The following is a 24,613-nucleotide window of genomic DNA, read 5'->3' as shown; positions in this document are numbered from 1 at the left end:
GATATAGTAGTCCGTTTTTTTAAATAATTAATTCGAAATTCAGATATATTTAAAAAATAACATCCCCAAAAGTAGAAGGTAATATTTCAAAAAACACCGAAGCTAGAATTTTTTAAAGTTTTTTTTTTTCCCGATTGTTCCTATGGGAGCCATAAGATATAGTTGTCCGATCCGGTCGGCTCCGACATATATACTACCTGCAATAGAAAGAAGACTTTTGGGAAAGTTTCATCCCGATAGCTCAAAAACTGAGAGACTAGTTTGCGTAGAAACAGACAGACGGACAGACGGACAGACGGACATGGCTAGATCGACTCGTCTTGTGATGCTGATCAAGAATATATATACTTTATGGGGTCGGAAACGTCTCCTTCACTGCGTTGCAAACTTCTGACTGAAATCATAATACCCTCTGCAAGGGTATAAAAATTAGGTTACGTCATTGTTTCGCTGAAATAACTTTGTTATAAAGGGTTTATAGTATTTTTGTTAGAAATTATAATGGTAATAATTATAAAAATAAAATTTGAGTCAAAAAATACAAAAATGTGTAACTTTTATATATTTTTAAAAAATGAATAAAGTGTTCTTATTAAAATAATTTAAAAATTTTTCTTTTCTTTGCGTTAATAAAAGATTTTTTTTTTTTTAAATAGTAATTATATAGTATAATCAAGAAACAAAGCTTTTAAATATTGCGTAGTTTTTAAGATATTAATTAATGCCACAAAAAATTGTCAAATTACCCATAGTGCATCCGTTCAACGGATGGTAGATGTTGGATGGAGCTCTGTGGGAAGACCCTATTAGTTACTGTCTAAAATTGTTAGCAAGGTAAAAAGAATTACTAATACCCCTTCTAATTTAATTTTAAAGTAAATCATGCGAGCTGATGCTAGTAAAATGCTGCAGACTTGCCATGACTTTTAGTAGAATGAGGTGAGACCTCTGGTTTTCAAGAATTCAACAAAATTTTTAACAGCCTCGAGGTTGTTGAATTGCTGAAATATCTGAAAGTTATCTTTGTATGGAACAGCATATTAACAGCTGACCAAAAATTCAACAATTACACAGGCCGACAAAATGTGACATGGATCGGTGTCCAGGCCTGTCACTATTTTATTTCGATAAAAGAGGCTTTTCTAAGCATAAGTTGCCACTACGCCTATAGTCCTTCAGCTCTGGTATTTGCGGTATCTTTAATTTAAGAAAATCACCAATTTTCTTTATCTTTTGGGATATATCTTCAGGAGTGGTCAATCAATTTTGGTAATCTTTTCGGAATTAAATAGTTACATGTCTCTTTTATACGGTTTTGGAAAATTCAATCTAACTGAAACAAAAGAGAATGTGGGCGCATTCAAAAATTTAAAGTCTTAGCAAAGTTTAAAAGTCTTCATTTGTGAACAGCATTTCATCTACAATGCATTTTTGATCCAAAGACACCTATGCCCTTAATTTTTAGAACACTCATCAGATTTTTGTGAATTGTTTTGGAATTTTTAAAGTTAATTTTCTTACTTCCTTCACAGTGACGATTCACAAACAGTGCCAGAAATTTCAGAAATTTAAAATTTGTTTTTAATTAGAAAGATAAATCGATTTTTGGCGATTTTCTAAAAACTAGGTAAACACTTTTTTGAGTGCAGACAAATAAAAATCTCAAGGCAAGGGTATACCACCCTATCTATCTAATTAGTAAAATGTACTTGCCTTTTGTTATTGAATAATTAGATATGCGAATTGGTTTTGGTGGGTATGAGTAAGGTACACAATCAACCTAAACCACAAGAGATAAAAAGTAATTTAGATTATAAACTATCTTTCATTAATTCAATGCTTGATAATCAGTTACGCAAAAACTAGTTTGTTTCCTTAATAGAAAAATATAGTGTACAACAAACGCTCAGAAAAACGCATTGAATTTTAGAAAAATTTTCTAATCTAATTATCATTCCAAAAATACAAAATTTTCAAAATGTGGAATTTATGGGGAACATTTTTATATTTTTTAGAAAAATATTTCTAAAAATTTATAATTTTAAAGCGTTAGCGCTCTGAGTGTAGACCAACAAATATGAAAATGCAAATACCCCTAGCTAAATTTCAGGTACCTACACTGATAAAAAAATGGAATAGTAAATACAAATATCCGCCTATTGAATGCAAAATCTTATATTTGGTATTTAAATTTAATACAAATAACGTTGTATTAAATACGAAACATATTAAAATGCTTAGTTTAATATTAAAATATTTAAATCCAAGAAGGAATTATTTATTTGAAAAAGTTTTATATTTATTGTTAATACATTCAGAATTAAAAAAAACGTACTGAAACTAAAAATGTTTCATATTAATTTTACCTATTCAAAGTATTTAAATAAAATTAGCATATGAAAAATGTTCTATTTTAAGTTGTAGAAAGTTTTAAATGTTCGCGAACACGATAACTTCACATTCAAGTTGAACTTTTGCACTCCCGCGTACATGGTGCGATGGCGCAATTGGTAAGGCGTCTGCCTCTAATGCGGGAGGACCCGGGCTCAAAACCCAACTAAGGCAGAGCAATAGTCTAGTCACACTATGTGGGGTATATCGAGTGAGCCACGTAACCCGACTACTATAAATGGGCCTAACTCCAAATATCGGGTTATGACAGCTAGTGTTTGTTGTTTATTTTACAAAATATACCAAAAAAATACTCAGAAATATCAAAAACCCTAAAGTACCCAACTTTTTCCCACATCTAGTTGCCTATACTCAACCTATCTAAAAAAAACTCCATAACTCCACCCAAGTGTAAATAGGCTATTAGTAAAAGGTTTTTATGATGCATATATATATATATATATATTTATATATATCTAACACTTCCATAACAATTTAAAAAACAATACTGTATTAAAAAAGTATTAATACGACTACCAAAAAAAAAGAAAAAGTTATGTCGTGAGCGGGCATTAAACCTCATACCCCCGAGCACAAAATAGTTGCACACTTGACCCCTGAGCCATGCCAATATTATTTTCTTGGTAATACTATACATTAGCGGGCTCACCCCCGAAATTCGCGAAAAAATTATCCTCGACGGACCGCGATTTCTTAAGAATTTACGTGCAAAAAGAATTTGGCGGTCGGCCATGGTTCTCTTGTAATTGAATTTCAATGTTCCCGGGTTTGCTATAAAAAACAAGGGTGCTTACATGAGCATTCAAGCCAATCTCTTTTTCTTCTCTAAAGTAAATATTTCCATAATTAAATTTAATATTGAAAAAATGTTAATATGAACATATTTAAGTTTAATAAAAGCCGCAATGGATGAAAATCAAAGTGAAAAATATTTGGATTGAATATGAAATCTTTGGATTTACTAGGTGTTTTTATCAGTGTAGGTACACACTAAGGTCACTGTCCGTAGGTTATTAGTATGCTTTTCAGTATGTTTCTATAACTCAGCTAGTATGGTTGCCAAAAGTAGCCGTTTGTTGGCCACAGCCCTTCCGTATCTCCAGATATTTTCTGTGCTTGCTCTTGCGCCACCGCCGCAAAGTTTTGGCAATACCTCACATAAGCGATTGAGATGTTACTTGATGGGTGGATACGTGTGCTATGCAGCTTCAATCATTGTGCTGGTCTTGGTTGTGTCCTACTTAAACATTGTAGCCATAAACGAGGAAGTCTTGGATTACAATGTAGGAGACTTCACCAGGGTCATGGGTAACATACAAAAGAGCCTCTACTCTTTGATGGCCATCGCCAACCATTTAAACATGCTGTTCAACTACCGGCGGCTTGCTGGAATCTACGAGGACATTGCGAGTCTGGAGAAGGAAATAGATCAAGCTTCGCAGTGTTTCGGTGGACAAAAGCAGCTACTCAGTTTCCGCTTCCGTTTGGCCTTCACTGTGGGTTTGTGGATGACCCTACTGGTGGGCCTAATGCCCAGATTCACTCTATTGGCCATGGGTCCCTATGTCAGCTGGCCCAGTAAGATTCTCACCGAGTTTGTCACAATAATGCAGCAGCTCAAGTGTCTGGAATATTGCGTATTTGTGCTGATGGTCCACGAACTGCTGCTGCGATTGCGCCACACACTTCTTCAGCTGCAGGCGGAATTGGAGGACTGCAACCGGCAGGACATGCTCCAAGCAGTATGTGTTGCTCTCAAGCGGAATCAGTTGCTTCTTGGGCGCATTTGGAGACTGGAGGGAGAGCTGTGTAGCTACTTCTCCCTGCCTATGATCTTGCTGTTTATCTTCAATGGACTCACCATCCTTCACGTGATCAACTGGGCCTACATTAATACATTCCTCGACAATGATTGCTGCCGCTATGGTAGGTAATGATTGTATAACATTAAATATCCATTGTCACCTTATATCTTATCTTATATCCTTTCAAGACCGATTCTGCACCTGCTCTATTCTGCTAATAAATCTTCTAATGGCCTGCCTTCTAAGTCAGCGGTGTATCAACTCGGTAATTGGACTTCAAATTTACTTTTCAATTGATTGATTTTGTACACATTGAACATATCTAGTATAACTGCTTCCTGCGAATCCTTCATCAGATTCGTTGCATGTCTGCAGCATCCGATTTCCCCATGTTAATCAGAGGACTGCAGGAGTACTCCTTGCAGATGCAACATCTTAAACTACTCTTCACCTGCGGCGGATTCTTCGACATCAACTTAAAATACTTCGGGGGGGTAAATATTATTGTAATATTTGAAGTGATTTGCTTGCTAGTGTGGGTTTACAGATGCTGGTCACTATTCTCGGATATACTATAATTCTTATACAATTCAAAGTCCAGGCATTTGCTGAGGATGAGCATAAGTCGAGTCTCCATAAGAGCGTTTAATTGCAAAAAGGCATTATAAAAGTAATTTTAATAAAGTAACATAATTATGAGAATAACGCCCACTAATTTTTATAGCCGATATCTCCGCCAAAAATGATCGGATTAAAAAAACAAGAGAGAACGCTATGGTAGGGTTGGTGTCCCGACTATCTAACACGCGTCACTCAGCTAAAGAGAGTGCAAAGGAGATGGATATATACAATTTTGATTGCGCATAACTTTTTAATGAATGGTCCGATTTGATTTATCTTCTACATTTCGATAGGTATAAATATACACAACAAAATTACATTTATACTTCTCGAAAATTTTTAAAGGTGTGGGCGCCAGACACATTTTAAAATCGTTAGTGGGCGATTGTGGGCGTTAGATGGGGCGTGGCGCTCGGCTGAAATAAACTTGCGCTGCGTAGAAACCAAGAATATGTTTGGAAAATCTCAACCTTCTAGCTTTTGTAGTTTCCGAGATCTCAGCGTTCATACGGACCGACAGACGGACATGGCTAGATCGACTCGGCTAGTGACCCTGATCAAGTATATATATACTTTATGGGGTCGGAAACGCTTCCATCTAGCTGTTTCATATTTTTGCACCCTTTTACTATATGAGTAACGGGCTTAAAAAAAAAAAACAAAGAAAACCCGACCCCTGGGAAAAACATATTTTAATTCAAAATTTTTTTTTAAATCTTCCAAAGTCAAAAATGTGTTTTTTTTTAATTCGACGTTTTGCTTTAATAAAAATATTTTATCTTAAGGGCTAGTACTCAACCCAACAAAAAGTCGTCCAAAACAAAAACTTCATATGACACATTTCTTGACATTTTTATACACTTGCAGAGGGTATAATGATTTCATTCAGAAGTTTGCAACGCAGTAAAGGAGACGTTTCCGACCCCATAAAGTATATATATTCTTCATCAGCATCACTAGACGAGTCGATCTAGCCATGTCCGCCTGTCTGTTTCTACGCACACTAGTCTCTCAGTTTTGGAGCTATCGGGATACAATTTTCCCAAAAGTCTTCTTTCTATTGCAGGTATAAGTCGGAACCAACCGGATCGGAAAACTATATCTTATAGCTCCCATAGGAAGGATCGGAAAAAGAAGTTACAAAATTCTAGTGTTTTTTAAAATATTACCTTCTACTCTTGGGAATATAATTTTTTAAATATTTCTGAATTTCGAATTACATATTTTAAAAATCGGATCACTATCGGCCCTGTTATAGTTTTCACTTCCGAAAGTTTCACACGGATTCCAATTTCCCAGACCTGTTCCAAGACTCATTTCCGAAAGAACTGCTCGGAATCGAATTTCCCTCTGTTGTTACTCTGTTAACTTCCGAAAAATTCACACGGAAACTTTCCGCCAAGCATATGATTTAATTTTCCGCAGTATACAAATGAATTCTTTAAATATACTTCGCGATAGCTTTATAATTCAATAATATTTTTATGGTAGGGGAGAGTGGGGTAATTTCGTCACTGGGGCAATTTCGTCACTTGCAATATCTCGGAATCCATAAGTCTTAAAAAAATAGAATTTTTTTGTTTTAGTCCTTCAAGACAGCGTGACTCAACCAATGCATTTTTTTCGCACAGAAGGCCAAGATATTAATATTAAGAATATTAAATGTGTTTTTTCTGTATGCCACAACTGAAAAGGGATAAGATACAGGTTTTTTCATATAATACACAGTGCTATAATGTGCATTTCTGCGTTAGTGATTTTTAACTTCGCGCCTAATTTCGGAAGTAAAATAATTATTTCTAAAAAAGTACTGTGTGGGGAAATTTTGCCACCCTATGCTTAGGGTAAATTCGCACCTATTTTAAATACATATATTTTTTATTTGACGAGCTGGCTAACGAACAGACTACCGGCAGCAGCCACAAATATAGGACGTCAACAAAAATTTTACCCCCCTATATCCCCCCATATGCCACAGTATATTGGTTTTAGTTTTTAATTTTTTATAAATCACCAAGGTAATTAAAAAAAGGGGAATGTCACATTTTAAAGCTTGGTTCTAGCCGCATTCAACAATAAAAATATAAATATGATAACGTATCTCAAGATGGACAAAAAAAGCTTTGAAAAAATGCTGACAAAATTGTCCCACTCTCCCCTACCCTTTCATTGAAAATCTGTATCTCCGGTTGTAGTAATCCGATTGACTTTGTGGCTGTTGCAATAATCCCTTTAAAACCTCTTCTTTTAAAAAAATTGAATTTTTAATTTCTTAAACATAAAAACAAATTAAGATTTAAAAAAATTTTATGAACGGGTTCCCCACAAAAAAAAAATGTATTTTAACTTAACATATGCGCTATTTTGTTACTTACAACCGGTTTTTGTTAAAATGGTGAAGCCATTGGGCGCGTTCAGCAGAACAACATGATACCTGATCACTGATGGATCAGTTTATCACTGATGTAAAATTCTTGCATCATGATTAGTAATCATGTGCGTTCAGCAGAACTATCGTGGGAAATCCATCAGAGATCAAGTATCACGTTGTTTTTTTACTTTTTAAAATATCGAATTTTTTTAACAAGGCCTCGACTCGACCACTATGAAAAAATGTCGCAGCAAGTAGGGCTACTCTCTCACTCTTATCGGATCCTTATGGAATTCATATTTTCTCATAGTTTACTAGTCCTTTAACAATTTTAATGATTAAAAGTTACGTTTCAAGTGTTTTGACAATTAGTAAATGACAAAAAGTAAAAGTCATTTTTTAATCTATTTAAAAACTACAATTATTTTTTCAACCCTCCATTTAATGATCGATAACACCAGTTTACAAAAAAAATCGATGAAATATACCATGAATGAAACCTTTGTTTTTCGGTAAGGTACGTCTTCCTGATTAAGAAAATGGCACTTCAATTTTTTTTTAAGGATACAATTTTTTTTTAAGTGTAAAGTGTAAAAGACTTTTTGACACTTTTTTAATTTATAACTTGAGTTGTGGTTAACCGATTTCAACCATAAATGACTGATTTTACAGGTAATAGAATGCCCTCCAACTTATACTCTGCATACTCTCTTATACACTGCATTGAGTTCCATTTATTAGTTTAGAAGCTACACTTCGTCAAAGTTGTAAAAGTGAGAAAAAATGCAAAAATGCTGGCATAAATGGCATCGCTAAAAATATACGCCTAAAAACCGAAATTAGTTTTATGACTTATAATTAAAGATACATGTTTAAGTCAACTAACAAGACCATCAACAAAAAAAACAATCAATAGCTCGATTTTGTATCGATTTTTTACGTTGGGAAAAATGGGTATTACAGCCCTGTTAGAGCCCTGTTGTGTCAGTTAACAGCTGTAAACGGCCAAAAAAAACACCGTTGTCGCAAGTTTCAAAAATGAATATCAATGTAATTTGCTGGTGGATTGTTATGATCAATAGCTTGTTTTTTTTTTGTCAAAGCACCTTCTACCAGTAGAAGTTATAAAACTAATTTCGGTTTTTAGGCGTGTATTTTTAACGAAGCCATTTATGCTAACTTTTTCAGCTTTGACGAAATGTAGCTTCTAAACCAATGAATGAAACTCAATGTCGTGTATAAGAAAGTTGGAGGGCTTTTATGGTTGAAATCGGTTAACCACAATTCGAGTTAGAAATTAAAAAAGTGTCAAAAACGTTTTTTACACTTAAAAAAAAATGGAATCCATAAAAAAAATTGCAAGTGCCATTTTCTTAATCAGGAAGACGTACCTTACCGGAAAGCAAAGGTTTCCCTCATGGTATATTGCATCGATTTTTTTTTGTAAACTGGTGTTAGTGTACACACAAAAAAAAACTTGGTAAAATCAACTGTAATAATTGTCAAACAGGCCCCAACCAGCAAAATTGTCAATTCTACTAAGTAAATAGTCATTTCACAACAACAAAATACACACAATTAGCAAAGACACAAACCCAAAGCAAAAACAAAGTACACGTAACTATTTTAATAGTTACGTAACTATCTTTGTTGGTCAATTTTACCAAGCAAATTTTTTTGTGTGTAGAGCAGCCAAAAATATTTGATTCTTTCTCGTGATCGTTTAAAGTCCCATTAAAGAAAAATTGCTACAATAAATTGACGTTAAAAATTGAATGTGTCATCTGAGCCTAAGATTGTATAAATCTGGAAATCTTACATATTTAAGCTTTCGATACTTGCAATTTTTAATTAATGCTAACTTACTGCCGATCGGGAAGGTTAAAAATATCAGAATTGTTCCTTAAGTGCTGTCTGTCGCGGATTGTGCTTAACAACTGTCTCCTTCTCAATTCGTTGTTTGCCAAAACGTGTAAAAACATTTTTATAGACTAATTCTGACGTTCTCATCTGAGTTGAAAATGTTCTTAAAAATAGAAAGGCCTTTTTCAAGTTCAAAATGTTATAAATGTGCTTGAATTAAGTTGAATTGGTTTTTAAAATCTAGTTGAGCTTAAAAAGTTCTTGAAATAAGAAGGAATCGTTATTATTTTAGCACATGTATCTTAAATCAAATCGATTTTGTTCTCAAAAACCACAATATCTCAAAATGTTCCTAGTTTGAGAACGAAAGGGATTAAAGAAAGAACCGAAATGAAGTTGCATTTCAACTTAAAATGATTCAAAACTCTATTCTCTAATTTTTTTTGGATGTCCTAGAACGCGTTAGGATGTTTTCGTTTGACACCTAGAACGCACTAGACCATTTTCCTTTGCTCCAATACGACCTTACCATTAGATTTGCCCTTTTCGTCTTATATATAATTCCCAACTGGTTCTAGCCCTTCACGAACCAAGCTCAATTCAGATTCTGGCTTAAGTCTTTAAAAAACTTTCACACTAGCTGGAAGTCAAGGGCAACCCGCACCTTTATAAGGTGTAATTGGACAACTACCTTTTTAATATTACTTATAAATTACTCTTATCCTTAGCTAAAATCAAACTCAAAATGCTATAGAATTGAGAGAAAAAAGTGCTGAAAATTGAACAAATGAACTTATTTTTGTACCCATTTGATTTAAAAATGTTCTTGAATTAAGAACAAAATCAACTTGAAAATAGAACGAAGTGAACTTAATGTCGGATTTTTGGCTAACGCTATTTCGTTCTGAGATTAAGAACATTCAACTCGAAATGAGAACATTTGTGCTTACCCGGTTTTTAAGAACAAATGTTCTTGATTTGAGTGCAATGTTCTTGGTTTTTTTTCTCTGTGTGAATTGTTTATAAAACAAGAAAGGAAGTTAACTTCGGCCTGCGGAAGTTTATATACCCTTGCAGGTATGCCTTCTTAAAATGTTGTTTTTACCATGTCACAAATCAAAACGCCTACTTTCTACAAAGTTACAATGGTTTTTCTATTATTTTTTTTGATTATTCCGATCCGACTCGTTCCGACATATGTACTACCTGCACACAAAAAAAAAACTTCGTAAAATCAACTGTAATAATTGTCAAACAGGCCCCAACCAGCAAAATTGTCAATTCTACTAAGTAAATAGTCATTTCACAACAACAAAAACAACACAATTAGCAAAGACACAAACCCAAAGCAAAAACAAAATACTCGTAACTATTTTAATAGTTACGTAACTATCTTTGTTGGTCAATTTTACCAAGCAAATTTTTTTGTGTGTGCAATAGAAAGAAGACTTTTGGGAAAGTTTCATCGCGATAGCTTAACAACTGAGGGACTAGTTCGCATAGAAATTGACAGACGGACCGACGGACAGGCGGCCATGGCTAGATGGACTCGGCTATTGATGCTGATCAAGACTATATATACTTTACTTTTTTGACAAGTCAGCTTTGTTGATTTGTATTACATTCTCTTCTACTCTAAGAAATGACTCTTTTTAAATATTTCCGAAGTTATGTTTTAATTTTAAAAAGATCGAACCATCATATAGCTGCCATAGGAACCATCAAAAAGTTAATGTGAAATAATAGGAAACTTAACATTTTGGCGATTTGTAAATTAATAGGAGTGATCTGCAAGGGCAGATCGGCAAGCCGAAGCTAGCTTCCTTTCTTGTTTTCATATGAATTTTTTATATGAAGTTTTTTGTTTTGGACGAGTTTTTGTTGGGTGGAGTACTAGCCCTAAACAAGAAAGGAAGTTAACAACGGCAAGCCGAAGTTCATATACATTTTCAATAAGTACCCAAAGTTAAGTCCTCACTCGATCGGTGCTGTTCCTGGGATTCCAAATATAGTTAGTTTACGTGTAACGGGTAAATAAAAAATAAAATAATAACGGTATTTAGGAATAAACCATTTGCTCTTTAAAAATGTCTGTTATCGATAATATTCGCGCCAAATTTATATACTATAATAATTTATATACTAAAATTTGGGGAGTAGGAGGGTGTCTTCGCTAAGTTAGCAAATGCAGTATTTTTGGTATATTTGAAAAAGAAAATGGTATATTTTCTGCGAGCCGGACGGTGTAATCATTCTCCAAACCCGCGGTAACACTGCGCACAATTGAAAACAAAGTTCCTGATGTAATATAATAGCACAAATCGGTGGGAAGACAGCTTTCACGACGTCGTGCTGCTCGCATTTTCGTTTTTATTTTGGACGCAGGTTGCCGATGAACGGGAATCCATTTAGAATGTCAGCCAGCGCCGTTACACGCTCCCCCGCGCAGCGACGCCGCCCTCTTCCCCCTTCCTTGGATCCAAATAACTCGAAGCTCCCGTTTGCCCAGCAACAGCAACAACAAAACGAATTGCAAGCACAACCACCAACACGCCCATCGGTAAGTTTTCCCGCTTTAATTTAGGTTACCATGGGAACGGCACAGCTGTGCAACTAAAACAGCTGATTGCAAAATGCAAAAAATGCACTTGACCTATTTCGGTCTTGTTGCGATCATTAAAGTAGTGTTTCCACTTATTGTTCATTTCATTTGTTTATTTTTGTAGCCGGGATGATTTCTTATTAAATGGTGATCAGAATTATGTACATAAATACATGCATGGATCGGCTGTTTGTTATAGACAGTCCGCTTCAGAGGCGGAGTTAAGGGGAGTAATAAAAATTGAAGCATAAGAGTTATTTGTCAACTTTTATAATAAAAATTGAAAAATAAAACTTATTTGTCAATTTTTTTAAAAAAGTAACTCTTACTTGCGATCCCTGATATATGTACTTTATGGGGTCGGAAACGTCTCCTTCACTGCGTTGCAAACTTCTGACTGAAACCCTCTGCAAGGGTATAAAAATCGCATTTATATATTCCATCAGATTTTGCTAAATTCTGGTGTTGAATGAACTTCCCCGAAATCCACTTCTATTTTTGTCCCGAGCGAATACGGCAGTTTTTTAACGATATCTTAAAAACTAAAAGTGGTACAAAATCAAGATTTTTACGCAAAATAGAGCTTGGGAAGGGTTAAAAGAAAAGCCCATTATTAAAATTAAAATCAAATTATTTCCAATTTTTTTAACTTACGAGGGGGCAACAACAGCTTTTTTTACTTTTCTCCCACTTTTAATAAACTATTGCTATGTTTACAGTTTATTTGTATACAAAAAGTGGGAAACTCAGATGAGCTTGCTGAAATCCAATCCTTATTTTACGCTGACAAACATTTTTTGTTCCGAATACTGAGTTTATTAACTAGAAAAGATGTGTATACACACAAAAAAAAACTTGGTAAAAATGAAACTTTCCCAAAAGGTAGTATATAAGTCAGAATCGACCGGATCGGACAACTATATCTTATAGCTCCCATAGGAAGGAACGGAAAAAAACATTTACAAATTCTAGCTTCGGTGTTTTTATACCCGTTACTCGTAGAGAAAAGGGTATATTGTATTCGTGCAAAAGTATGTAACAGCTAGAAGGAAGCGTTTCCGACCTAGCCATGTCCGTCTGTCCGTCTGTATGAACGCTGAGATCTCAGAAATTACAAAAGCTAAAAGGTTGAGATTTTCCACACATATTCTTTGGCTTCCTACGCAGCGCAAGTTTATTTCAGCCGAGCGCCACGCCCCCTCTAACGCCCACAATCGCCCACTAACGATTTTAAAATGGGTCCTGCACCCACATCTTTAAAGATTTCCAAGAAGTATAAGTGCAATTTTGTTGTGTATATTTATATCTATCAAAATGTAGAAGACATTTTTCAAATCGGACCATCCATTAAAAAGTTATACGCATTCAAAATTGTCAATATATATCTATCTCCCTCGCACTCCCATTAGCTGAGTTACGATTACACTGGTCGACAAAAAAAAAGCCCAAGAATAAAAGAATAGATTACTACCTTATACTTGGAAATTTTCCATCACGTCGAAGTTTTGAGAAATCCGTGGTGAAAGTTCCAAATTTTCGATTTTTAGGCACTTTTTGCTACTTAATAGTAAGAAAACCCTTCGTAGCCCAGAGGCACAATTTAGCGGAAAAAGTACTTTGAATTAATTATTAGTCGGGACACCAACCCGAGTACAGCGTTTGCACTCCCTTTAGCTGGGTGACGGGTATTAGATAGTTGGGACACCAACCCGACTATAGCGTTCTCTCTTGTTTTAAACATTACCTTCTACTCTTGGGAATATTATTTTTTTAATATTTCTGAATTTTGAATTAAATATTTTGAAAATCGGATTACTATTTCAAATAGCTGCCATAGAAACGGTCGGAAAATTAAATAGAAATAAATAGGAACAAAATTATATCTTTGTTTTATTACATTTCCTTCTACTCTGGGAAATGTCTCTTTTTAAATATTTCCGAGTTTCGATTTTAATTTTAAAAAGATCGAACTACTATATCATATAGTTTCCATAGGAACGATCGAAAAATTAATGAGAAATAATAGAAAACTTAACATTTTTGCAATTTGTAAATTAATTAATTAAATTAATGATCTGCAAGGGTATATAAGCTTCGGCTTGCCGAAGCTAGCTTCCTTTCATGTTTTCCTTTATTTCTAGATCGGCTTATCTAATGATGAAAATCAAGAATATGTATACTTTATAGGTTGGGAAACGCCTTATTTACTCCGTTGTTAACTTCTGCAAGGGAACAAAAATCAAAAATCAAATACCTTGGCCATACATCTTGGCCATTGACCCAATTTCCATGTTTTCTATTCCGAAGATATATGTAGATTATAATCTTCACATAAAACCATGCTTATTGTCTTCTACTATTTAATATGCCATAGTTGCATAATTTTGGTTGTGTATATCAACTTTTTGATCAAATATAGTGACCCAGCGTTTATAGTCGTACACTGTTAGCTGAAAACTTCGATTGAATAAACAAAATTTTACTTCTTAAAAATGGCATTTTCAGCCAGCTTGATTTTACCCCCTCCTTTGGGTAGCGATATTCCGCATGATAACACATTGAAGCGGCCAAAATATTACCGGAAGGTTCTTGCCCAAGTGACTGTAAGAGCATAGTGTTTTTAAAAAGACTAGAAAAATGTAGATCGACTTTTGCAGATAAGCATGGTTATTTCATTAACTATTGCAGCCGTTGTTGTTTTATTTCATGAAAGTACCTTAAATACCCTATTGAAAAATTGGAAGCAAGCTTTGGCAGTCTTTATTTACTTCTCAATTATAAATTTTCTTATTTTTTGGAAGTCTGATAGCACTACTGTTTTATTGGCAATGTACGCAGCAGGCCAAATGCTGATCCTCCCATATTGGTAAGAGTATCCTGTTTGAAATTTTCCAACATTTTTACCAAAGTACTCACCCGTAGTGCATCGCTTGTTCTTAACATTCAGCGGATGATAGATGGTCAGCTCGAGAAGAAGGAGTATATTATGGCAGCCATGGGCTTAATTCCAGACATTATATGCTTAAGTCTCTGTTTAGTCTCCATGTGTATGGGGAGTAGAGGCGGTAGAGGCGGAGGTGGAAGCTTCAGTGCTGGAACTAGTGGAAGTTGTAGTGGAAGTAGCAGTGGAGGTAGCAGTGGAGGTAGCAGTGGAGGAAGCAGTGGCGGTGGAAGCAGTGGCGGTGGAAGCAGTGGCGGTGGAAGCAGCAGCTAAATTCAATTTAAAATTCATAAATTATATTAATATAATGTGTATTTAAACGAAACGAGATAATTAATTACAAAAAGATATTGACTATCAGATACTCGTTACTCAGCTAAAGGGAGTGCGAGGGAGATGGATTTATAAAACTTTGATCGGTCATAACTATTTAACGAATGGTCCGATTTATAAAATTTCTTCTACATTTCGATAGTTATAAATAAACACAACAAAATTGCATTTATGGGGTTGGAAACGCTTCCTTCTACTTGTTACTTACTTTTGCAATACAATGTACCCTTTTACTCTACGAGTAACGGGTATAACAATTACCATTATTACAGGTCCTTTAAAATTTAATTTGTTTTTACATTTATTTTATTAGAATATATTTTCTACTACAAATAAATTAATAGAGTTATATGTATAATGTTCATTTCTTTCAGATGCTTATTGAGGATGAGGTACACGGTGTAATTGAACTGCCCAGCCATATTCAGGAGATCGTGGAGCATCCTCTCTTTCAGCGGCTTAAACATGTTCATCAATTGGGTCTCCTGCCGTGGTCCCTCGATAAGAAGGCTAATCACAAGCGATATGAGCATTGTCTTGGGTAATCTTGGAAAGGCGTAATTTAAATTAAAATCTTAATTATTATTTTATATTAAAGAACATACAAAAGTGCGCAGGATCACCTAAGGGCCATCGAACGGAATTCGCATTATAAGCCAAAACTGCCGGATTGGTGTCGTCAGGCGGTGGAGATAGCCGCCCTCCTCCACGATATTGGACATGGACCAATGTCACATGCGTGGGAGCTTGCAAGCAATCATAATTTTGACGTAAGTACAGCTGCGAAAAAAAATAATAGCACCACTAACACAAAAAAATTTTAACTAGTCACCCTACTCACATTTTTTAACTTGTTTAACTTTTCAAAACGTGTTTTAAATAGTAAGCCTAAACATAAGTTAAATATGAAAAAAAAAATGTTAGCTTTATAAAAGGTTTCTGTACTTATTTAAGAAAATCTATGCAACACTGGAAAAACCTACGAAAAAAATAATAGCACCACTTCTCTAAGTTAATCTAAAAACTGTATACAACCCTAGTCAAAAGTATTTTCTCAAATTTGAATGTTAACTGTACTCATATTTTGAACTTATAATATAAACATTTTGGCACCTATGGAAAGAGCACTTCAATTCCGTTTAAAAGACAAAAAAATGTTCTTAACCCATTAAGCACCCTTTGAAAAGTGAGCAAATTAGACAATTTTTTTTGAAAATAAAATTTTCAACTTTTTTCCTGGCGCTTAAAACTGTTTTGATGCAAAGTTGTTCCCCAATCAAAATTAATAATAACTGCAAAAAAGAAAATTTCAAAATATTTTTCCTTGTATTTTTTATGATTATTTGAAAATAGCTATTTTAGCCGCATTTTCTTCCTTTTCATACAAAATTTTACTGAGATGTCTCCATTCAAAAAATCATAAAAAATACAAGGAAAAATATTTTGAAATCTTTTTTTTTGCAGTTATTAATAATTTTGATTGGGGAACAACTTTGCATCAAAACATTTTTGTTTTAAGCCCCAGAAAAAAAGTTGAAAATTTGACTTTCGCAAAATTTGCTCACTTTTCAAAGGGGTCTTAATGGGTTAAGAACATTTTTGTGTCATTTAAACAGAATTGAAGTGCTCTTTCTATAGGTGCCAAAAGTTTATATTATTAGCTCAAAATATAAGTACAGTTAACATTTACATTTGTGAAAATACTTTTGACCACCCCTGTAAACTGTTTTAAAAAAAAAAAACTCAAAGATTTTTGGTTGTTTTATGGTCAAGAGAGTACACAAGTATATTGCTTACTGAGTACTTTCGAACTCTTTCTTTGCTATCCTGACCGTGATCCAGGCCAGATTATATTGGTCAAAGATTCATTTAAAAAGTATTTTGTATTTTGTTTAAGCTACGAATTACTACCGTATCAATGTTTACATCATAGGATGATTAATGAACGATGTATCCATCCGTATTGATCTTACTTCAAGAAGGAAAAACAAGCCTATGTTAATACTAGGTCCATGCTCAATAAATGGATATTTTGGTACCATGTTTTTGGTCAATTTAGGTGTTTAGAAGACACATGACTTCTAAAAAGGATTTCTTCTTACCCAATTTAACTTTGCCTTCACACATTCTCATAAGTTTGCGGGCATTCATTTGTAAGTTTTTTTGATGAGACCTATGCCCTTGTAAATATGTTAGATAGTATTTTTTTTAAGGGCATGTTTTATAAATTTGTTTATTAAAACATTATCCAACTATTAAAATATTCGCTATTATTATACCCCTGCAGAGGGTATTATGATTTCAGTCAGAAGTTTGCAACGCAGTGAAGGAGACGTTTCCGACCCCATAAAGTATATATATTCTTGATCAGCATCACTAGACGAATCGATCTAGTCATGTCCGTCTGTCCGTCCGTCTGTCCGTCTGTCCGTCCGTTTCTACGCAAACTAGTCTCTCAGTTTTGAAGCTATCGTGATGAAACTTTCCCAAAAGTCTTCTTTCTATTGCAGGTAGTATATATGTCGGAACCAACCGGATCGGATAACTATATCTTATAGCTCCCATAGGAAGGAAACGTTAAAAAAATTCTAGCTTCGGTGTTTTTTGAAATAAAACCTTCTACTCTTGGAAATATTATTTTTTAAATATTTCAGAATTTTGAATAAAATATTTTAAAAATCGGACGACTATATCATATAGCTGTCATAGGAACGATCGGAAAATTAATGGAAAAGTTACACAGAAATAAATTTTAGCTTTTTTGGTTTTTATTGTATTCTCTTCTACTTTAGAACATGACTCTTTTTAAATATTTCCGAATTTCAATTTTCATTTTATCAAAATCGGACGACTATATCATATAGCTGCCATAGGAACGATCGAAAAATTAATGGGAAATTAATTGGAAACAAATTATAGCTCCGTTGGTTTTTATTGTATTCTCTTATACTTTTGAATTAAATTTAACAAAAATCGGACGACTATATTATATAGCTACAATGGGGAAGGATAAAAAAAATACGAAATTTAAAATTTTTGCGATTTGTAAGTTAATAGGAACGATCTGCAAGGGTATATAAGCTTCGGCTGGCCGAAGCTAGCTTTTTTTCTTGTTTTAAGGACGTGTTTTAGTTTAGTTTTGGCCCTGATAAGATTCTTTGTGCTTTGTGATAAAACATTTTGGAAGGAAAAATGGGCCAGGACTCGGTTTTTCTATGATATCCTTCAAAGTTTATGCCATTCTTAATGAAGATGATCAAAAACCTAACCAATCGAACCGGTTTTCATGACCGTTTTCCCTCCAATATGCTTCTTTTTTGAATATTTTTCTTTTCCGACTTGGAAAATTTTCCACATGTCCTTGTATTGCCAAATGGTAATCAATTTGATGTCTGGATATCAGGAAAAGTTAGTTTTATTCAAATCTAAAAAAAATATATCGTTTATACAGCCGAAGCTTATATACCCTTGCAGATCATTCCTATTAATTTACAAATCGCAAAAATGTTCATTTTTCTAATATTTCTCATTAATTTTCCGATCGTTCCTATGGCAGCTATATGATATAGTCGTCCGATTTTGATCAAATTAAAATTGAAATTCGAAAATATTTAAAAAGAGTCATATCCTAGAGTAGGGGATAATACAATAAAAACCAAAGAAGCTAAAATTTATTTCCTATTACTTTTCCATTAATTTTCCGATCGTTCCTATGGCAGTTATAAGATATAGTAGTCCGATTTTTTAAATAATTAATTCGAAATTCAGATATATTTAAAAAATAACATCCCCAAAAGTAGAAGGTAATATTTCAAAAAACACCGAAGCTAGAATTTTTTAAAGTTTTTTTTTCCGATTGTTCCTATGGGAGCCATAAGATATAGTTGTCCGATCCGGTCGGCTCCGACATATATACTACCTGCAATAGAAAGAAGACTTTTGGGAAAGTTTCATCCCGATAGCTCAAAAACTGAGAGACTAGTTTGCGTAAAAACAGACAGACGGACAGACGGACGGACAGACGGACATGGCTAGATCGACTCGTCTTGTGATGCTGATCAAGAATATATATACTTTATGGGGTCGGAAACGTCTCCTTCACTGCGTTGCAAACTTCTGACTGAAATCATAATACCCTCTGCAAAGGTATAAAAAACGGAAGTGGTGCTATTATTTTTTTCGCAACTGTATATGGGTGCTACAATTTTTCTGACGCACTATATTAATTGTTTTTCTTTTAGCACGAGAAAAACGCATTGGCCTGTGTTGATCTCATTTTTAACAACGCCCGCCATCAGGGGCTGGTCTCCTTGAGAGACGATGGTTGCGGGCGAGGAGTTCAGTTGATAAAGGCTTTGATTTTGGGCTGCAGTGACTCTCTGTCATTCCCTATGTTGGGGCATACCTACATCTTCGATATTGTTCATAATAGTCGCTGCGGCTTGGATGTCGATAAATGGGATTATCTGCGCCGTGATAACAAACGTTTAAAAGTACTTAACTCAGCGGAAATGGACTTTGATGATGTATTTCTTCAAGCGCGCATATCTGCCGATGGACAACGCATTGAGTATCGTTATCAGGACTATCATCGTATTTATCGCTTGTTCGAGGCAAGGTGGCGGCTACATGTTTCTGCTTATCAATGCCCCCTAACTTGTGCCATGGATGCCATTTTTGCCGGAGCAGTACAACGTTTGGCACCTGAATTATTGAGCATTCAATCGGAAAGTCCAGAATGGCTAAAATTACACGATGATAATATTTTAAATGTGATTGAAAAGGATCCCATATCGATATATATAAAGGATTCCCAACGAATTGTGGAAGTACCAAACAATGATAGTTCTACATCGCATATAATAAGGGTGCACAAAGAAATACCTGGACCTTGGGAGGCTATGAAACCAGAAGAGGCTTTCGCTTTTTTTGGCAATAAGCGGTATACAAATCATATTTAACAATCATAACTAGTTACTAAATGTTTTAATCTATCTACAGCAAAAAACGTCCAATTAACCGATGCTCGAATCCGACGATAATCAACAAGTGCTATAAGTTAGAATAAAAATCTCGACCAGAGACCCAGTTAGTAAAATAGTTCACGATAAAGCCGTCAATCGTATGTTATTGTTTTCTTTCATTTCTCAATCTATATTTTTAAAACATACATTAAATGACATTATGTATAAATACTCAAATGGTTGCATTCGTTTTGCGAAAGTTTGCATTGCTGTTCATGTTTTGTTACCCATTATTATGTTAAAAATCGTTGATTTCATCATTATGTTTATCATTTCATAGTCAAAACAGCGAAACCAGTACAAAAGCGAAGTGTTCTTAAAATATTCATTTATTAGTTTATACATTGTATTATCATAATCTTCTTAAAACTAAAATACTAAAACAAAAATTTCAACAGTTTACTTGAAGACATCACAATTCAAATTCAGGTCTTTCTAACATTAAGTACTTACTAATCAATATAAATATAAGATGGATTTGTCATATTTTTGATAACCATTTTGAAATATACACAAGAAAAAACAATCAGTTTGCTAAATCATATTGGGGAACTTAGCTGACTACACGTTTGAGTACGATTTTGTTGGTCATATTTTTTCTACATTCGTTCGTGATTTAAAAAGGAAGCAATTTAATTGCCAGGCAGGGCCGGAAGATGTACTGAATCCGTGATAATTCGCTGGGGTAAGTGGGCAGCTAGATATTGTTTGTGGAGTCTCTGGCGGCAAAACTGATAGAACTCGATCTCATTCGTAAAATTCCGACGCACTATATCCTTTACATGTTCGCTGACCGGCGGCTTAAAGTTGTTCTTGTTGATCTTTGTTAAGTATTCGGCGCTAGCTATAGGGTAAGAAAAACATAAATGTGGTTAGAAGTATAGAAGCTAACTTGACTATTTGATTTCCAACATCTTACTTGCATAAATATCTCGAACCCCTTCAAAGAATCGTGGTACATATTTTTCCAGGACAGAGAGTGTGGTGTTGAGATCTTCGAGTACACCAACAACAGCATATTGCTGCTCTACCGCAAACTTAGCTCGCTCCAGGGCACCCACAGTGTTAAAGGGTCTATAAATTAAATGAGATCATTAAACAAATAAGATATTAGATTTTTATTATTTGCGGTTAGAAATTGTACTGATTTGAGTAGTTAAAATGGAAAACTTACGTGCACTCGTAGTCGTGACCACAGAAAAAAAGGCTTTGACGGCGATGATCGCCAATTCCCTCCACCGTGACTCCTTGAGTATAGGTACACTCTTGGTCGCCATTAAGTACACACGTCTCGAAATCCTTCTTTAGCCAAGCGGGATGGGGCAATGGTAGATCCGGAAAAGCAGCCTTGCGCTCCACAAAATACCAAGGAGCCCTCACGTAGTAAAACCAACTGATAACACGCTCCACAGGATCACGAACCACATTTAGGTATATGGGTTTGGGCAGATTGAATTTGGTAAAGTTGGTAAAGCACACATGCTTGATGAAGACCGATGGTTCCGGAAGCTCACTGATCACCTCGGCCATTTCTTGCTGTTGATCCTCCGCCAATCGAATTGTCTCCACTTTTTGGACGGCATCACGATGGAACTGAAAATTATTACGCTCGGAAAGTCGACGAAGAAGCTCCATGAACGTTTGACTGCCAACTTTTGGAACTCGATTAAAAAATACCAGTTCCATTTGAGCCTTGCGGGTATTATTCAAGTCCCGGACGTTGAGGGAGGACATCTGGTAAGAAGTTTTTAAAGAAAATGTTACAAATAATTTAAAAAAAATAAAGGTTAAAATTCGTATTTTTGAGTTTTCAATTACCTTTACATCATTGGTGCTTGATATGCATTCAGGGCAAAGGGTTGGTTGTCTCACCTGTTGGGACTTTTAACTGAGCAGAGGCATTTCTTAAACCAATCCTATAGACCTGGCTTTAAGATAAGATAGGGGAACCCCGTAGACCCAACTTATTGTACAAAATATAAAATATCTTTCGAAGAAATTTGTGTTATTTATTATATCTATTTCCATCAGAAATTTTTAATGAAGATTATTCTCGAGTTGCAGGGCCAAATATTGTTTGTACAAACGCTGCTTGCAAAAGTAGTAGAACTCATATTCGTTGGTAAAATTCCGCCTTACCATCTCCCTAACATCAGGATCTATGTGGGGTTTACGATTATTCCGATTCCGGTTTCGAATACTTTTGCTGTGCACTGAAAGAGATAAATTCATGACTCTCGACACTTTGTGAGCATACTTGAACACTTTTTGAGCCTAGCCCCTGGGTCTACCTACGTTTATATAGAAATCGAGCATGATTGAAGAATCTGGGAATGTATTTCTCCAGCACAGTCAGGGTTATGTTTCTCTCTTCAAAAGTGCCCACCACAGAATATTCCCTTTCCACTCTTTGCTTTGCTATTTGTATGGCATAGTTTGAATTGAAAGGTCTACAGAACGGTAATACTTCAAATTAAAGTTAACAATGTCTTAAACTACTCACAAGCAATCGGGTTCATTGCCGCAGAAGTAAAGGGACTGTCTTTTAAAGTCCTGAATGTAATCCGCTACTGAGAATTGGACAAAGAGGCATTCTGGATTTCCACTCTTCACACACTCATTGAAACTCTGTTGGTACCACTCATCGGGCCTCTCACGACGTCCTGGATACATCCTTCTATAAATTGCTCTCTTAACCCAAGAGCGTCTCTTGTAGAAATCTGTAACCATCCGATCGATGGGATCCTTCACTAGGGAAATATAGATTGGTTTCTTGAATCCAAAGCTTGCAAAGTCCAGCCAATTAGAGTGCGCCATATAAATGGAACCACTTTCCAGTTCATTGGCCCATTCCGATTCGGTTAGTTGTTCCTTCTCAGTACGAGTTCTATTCATCGTTCTAACAGGTCCATTCAGCACCACATTTATATCATTCATGGCAGCGAGTTGCCTGAAAAGTGGCAGCATTTGCTCGCTGTCCACTCGGGTTGGTCGGTTGAAGACCACTAGATCAGAGCCCGCGTATCGAGTGTTGTTCAGATTCATTAGGGTCACCCGTCCGAGCTGGGAAGGTCAGGGGTTTTTGTACTACAAAACATGTAGGCTCCATTAAATGTCCAAAACAAAACACAGATGAGTGGGATGATAAACAGAGTGTGTATGGTGAAACTAACTAACACTGATAACTATCCCAGTATCTAGCCAGCTTCAAAGTGTTCAAGTTTCCCATAAATCTCTCTTCTAATCTCCTTTAAATCTGATTTAATAAGAATTAGAAGCAGAATAAAATGCAACCTACACTCAAAAATATTCCTGACACCCCTGAAGAATCGTGGAATGTAGGCTTCCAATACAGTTAGTGTTATGTTAGTCTCTTCCCAAGTTCCGACAACTGCGTAGTCCCGTTCCACATTTAATTTAGCTAGCTGAATGGCGCGTTGAGAGTCGAAGGGTCTGAAAAATATTTTCCACTTGAGAGTTCTCCATATGGAAAGACGAACTGCTTTTAAATCCACTTACAAACACTCCCGATTGTTACCGCAGAAGAAGAGAGTTTGCCTTTTGTAATTACCCACTGCCTCTTTAATACTTCCAGGCACATATTGACACTCGGGGTCACCACTTCGAACACAATCGTTATAGCTCTTTTTGAACCACTTCTCCGATTGTATTGTCGCGTTGGGAAATCGTCGATGGTGGATGGCGTTGCGATAGCCACTGCGAACGTAGTAATACCAACTTATCATCCGCTCCACAGGATCGCGAACCAGGTTGATATAGATCGGTCTTGGTAACTGATATCTGCGGAAGTCCAACCAATTGCAATGTTCTATGTATATAGTGCCTGGCTCCAACTCGGTCACCCAAAGGGCCTGTATCATTCGTTCTCCAGGCGATCGGGTGCGGGATACAACATTGATGGGTCCCTTGGTGACCACTGTCATATTATTATAGGGAGCCATGGTTTGGGTGAGTTCCATTAAAGCCTCACTTCCAACTTTGGCTCCACGATTGAAAAAGATCACATCCAGTTGGGAATGTCGAGTGTTGTTCAACTTTTCGCTGCTCAACGAAGCAAGCTGCGATGTATATAGATTGGATTGGTCTTAGATATTTTATGGGACTACCTATGGGTTTTTTACGTGTTAGTTACATTTACTATTGAGTACTTTATTAGAGAGCTACAGAAAATCTATATCATTAACTAACGAAAGTTCAGTCTTAGAAATTAGGGGTTCAGTCGTTCAATTTCATTTCGCTTAAGGGCTATATACTGCATATAGAGACGCTGTTTGCAGAAGTAGTAAAAGTCGTATTCGTGGGTGAAATTACGCCTGACCATGGCCCTGACATCTGCATCCACCTGGGGCTTTCTATTATTGCGATTGCGATTCTGTAATGTCTTCTGATACACTAGAAGGTAGATTTTGTAAGTGCTAAGGTCGAGATATCTTTGATTTAGGCTTCTTACTGTGAAATATCATTTTAGCTCTAGCGAAATAACGGGGAATATAATGCTCCAAGACGGTTAAAGTTATGTTAGTCTCCTCCCAAGTTCCCACTACAGCATACTCGGATTCAACCCTACGCTTGGCTATCTGAACAGCCAGGGGAGAATTGAATGGCCTGAAAAGGGGTTAT

At 35.5% G+C, this 24,613-nt stretch overlaps 4 protein-coding genes across 13 annotated transcripts in view; 2 read left to right on the top strand and 2 right to left on the bottom strand.

The window, feature by feature from the left end:
* The first annotated feature begins 3,460 nt into the window (after positions 1 to 3,460).
* fal (SAM and HD domain containing deoxynucleoside triphosphate triphosphohydrolase falten) lies at positions 3,461 to 20,498 on the top strand. Of its 3 annotated transcripts, XM_070214459.1 has the most exons (6): positions 3,522 to 4,338; positions 4,406 to 4,482; positions 15,323 to 15,489; positions 15,547 to 15,718; positions 19,190 to 19,890; positions 19,950 to 20,498. In XM_070214459.1, the coding sequence occupies exons 1-6, from the start codon at positions 3,594 to 3,596 to the stop codon at positions 20,014 to 20,016; spliced, it is 1,929 nt and encodes a 642-aa protein (XP_070070560.1). In that variant the 5' UTR covers positions 3,522 to 3,593; the 3' UTR covers positions 20,017 to 20,498. The 3 variants fall into 3 exon arrangements, with proteins under 3 accessions (XP_016993489.2, XP_070070560.1, XP_044248515.1); XM_044392580.2 differs by lacking the exons at positions 3,522 to 4,338; positions 4,406 to 4,482 and adding an exon at positions 11,331 to 11,632; XM_017138000.3 differs by lacking the exons at positions 15,323 to 15,489; positions 15,547 to 15,718; positions 19,190 to 19,890; positions 19,950 to 20,498 and adding exons at positions 4,544 to 4,711; positions 4,765 to 4,895 and having other exon boundaries at positions 3,461 to 4,338.
* On the top strand, positions 14,094 to 14,966 carry LOC138912989 (keratin, type II cytoskeletal 60 kDa, component III-like). 2 transcript variants are annotated; one of them, XM_070215095.1, is made up of 3 exons: positions 14,094 to 14,277; positions 14,476 to 14,540; positions 14,597 to 14,966. In XM_070215095.1, exons 1-3 carry the CDS (start codon positions 14,167 to 14,169, stop codon positions 14,886 to 14,888), a joined length of 468 nt encoding a protein of 155 aa, XP_070071196.1. In that variant the 5' UTR covers positions 14,094 to 14,166; the 3' UTR covers positions 14,889 to 14,966. The 2 variants fall into 2 exon arrangements, with proteins under 2 accessions (XP_070071196.1, XP_070071195.1); XM_070215094.1 differs by having other exon boundaries at positions 14,098 to 14,277; positions 14,332 to 14,540; positions 14,597 to 14,962.
* On the bottom strand, positions 20,483 to 21,879 carry LOC108058113 (heparan sulfate 2-O-sulfotransferase pipe-like). Its single transcript, XM_017142642.3, has 4 exons — positions 21,791 to 21,879; positions 21,147 to 21,706; positions 20,892 to 21,046; positions 20,483 to 20,816 (listed from the first exon to the last, which is right to left on the bottom strand). The coding sequence occupies exons 2-4, from the start codon at positions 21,704 to 21,706 to the stop codon at positions 20,605 to 20,607; spliced, it is 927 nt and encodes a 308-aa protein (XP_016998131.1). The 5' UTR covers positions 21,791 to 21,879; the 3' UTR covers positions 20,483 to 20,604.
* A 130-nt stretch (positions 21,880 to 22,009) lies between these two features.
* The window catches only part of LOC108058109 (heparan sulfate 2-O-sulfotransferase pipe), a 40,941-nt gene continuing 38,337 nt past the window's right edge, over positions 22,010 to 24,613 (bottom strand). Inside the window, exons 4-6 of one of the 7 annotated variants that reach the window (XM_017142633.3) lie at positions 23,492 to 24,051; positions 23,271 to 23,425; positions 22,010 to 22,185 (exon numbers count right to left, since the gene is read on the bottom strand). In XM_017142633.3, the coding sequence (XP_016998122.1) occupies positions 22,010 to 22,185; positions 23,271 to 23,425; positions 23,492 to 24,051 (891 nt within the window). Of the gene's footprint in view, positions 22,186 to 22,264; positions 22,423 to 22,475; positions 23,036 to 23,069; positions 23,426 to 23,491; positions 24,052 to 24,072; positions 24,386 to 24,443; positions 24,599 to 24,613 lie in introns of those variants that run through there. The other 6 variants (XM_017142632.3, XR_001769941.3, XM_017142638.3 and 3 more) reach the window with 6 other exon arrangements.

Source organism: Drosophila takahashii, chromosome 3L, assembly GCF_030179915.1.
Source record: "Drosophila takahashii strain IR98-3 E-12201 chromosome 3L, DtakHiC1v2, whole genome shotgun sequence".
Classification (NCBI taxonomy): Eukaryota; Metazoa; Arthropoda; class Insecta; order Diptera; family Drosophilidae; genus Drosophila; species Drosophila takahashii.
This window is presented reverse-complemented; position numbering and strand designations above follow the sequence as displayed.

Coding starts and splice junctions, on each gene's coding strand:
- LOC108058113 (XM_017142642.3), bottom strand. CDS start 21,706: ATGTCCTCCCTCAACGTCCGGGACTTGAATAATACCCGCAAGGCTCAA. Junction 21,047..21,146: donor GGTCACGACTACGAGTGCAC/GTAAGTTTTCCA, acceptor TTTAATTTATAG/ACCCTTTAACACTGTGGGTG. Junction 20,817..20,891: donor GGTTCGAGATATTTATGCAA/GTAAGATGTTGG, acceptor CTTACCCTATAG/CTAGCGCCGAATACTTAACA.
- LOC138912989 (XM_070215094.1), top strand. CDS start 14,167: ATGGCATTTTCAGCCAGCTTGATTTTACCCCCTCCTTTGGGTAGCGAT. Junction 14,278..14,331: donor AGGTTCTTGCCCAAGTGACT/GTAAGAGCATAG, acceptor CGACTTTTGCAG/ATAAGCATGGTTATTTCATT. Junction 14,541..14,596: donor ATGCTGATCCTCCCATATTG/GTAAGAGTATCC, acceptor ACTCACCCGTAG/TGCATCGCTTGTTCTTAACA.
- fal (XM_070214459.1), top strand. CDS start 3,594: ATGGGTGGATACGTGTGCTATGCAGCTTCAATCATTGTGCTGGTCTTG. Junction 4,339..4,405: donor CAATGATTGCTGCCGCTATG/GTAGGTAATGAT, acceptor TATCCTTTCAAG/ACCGATTCTGCACCTGCTCT. Junction 4,483..15,322: donor GTCAGCGGTGTATCAACTCG/GTAATTGGACTT, acceptor CATTTCTTTCAG/ATGCTTATTGAGGATGAGGT.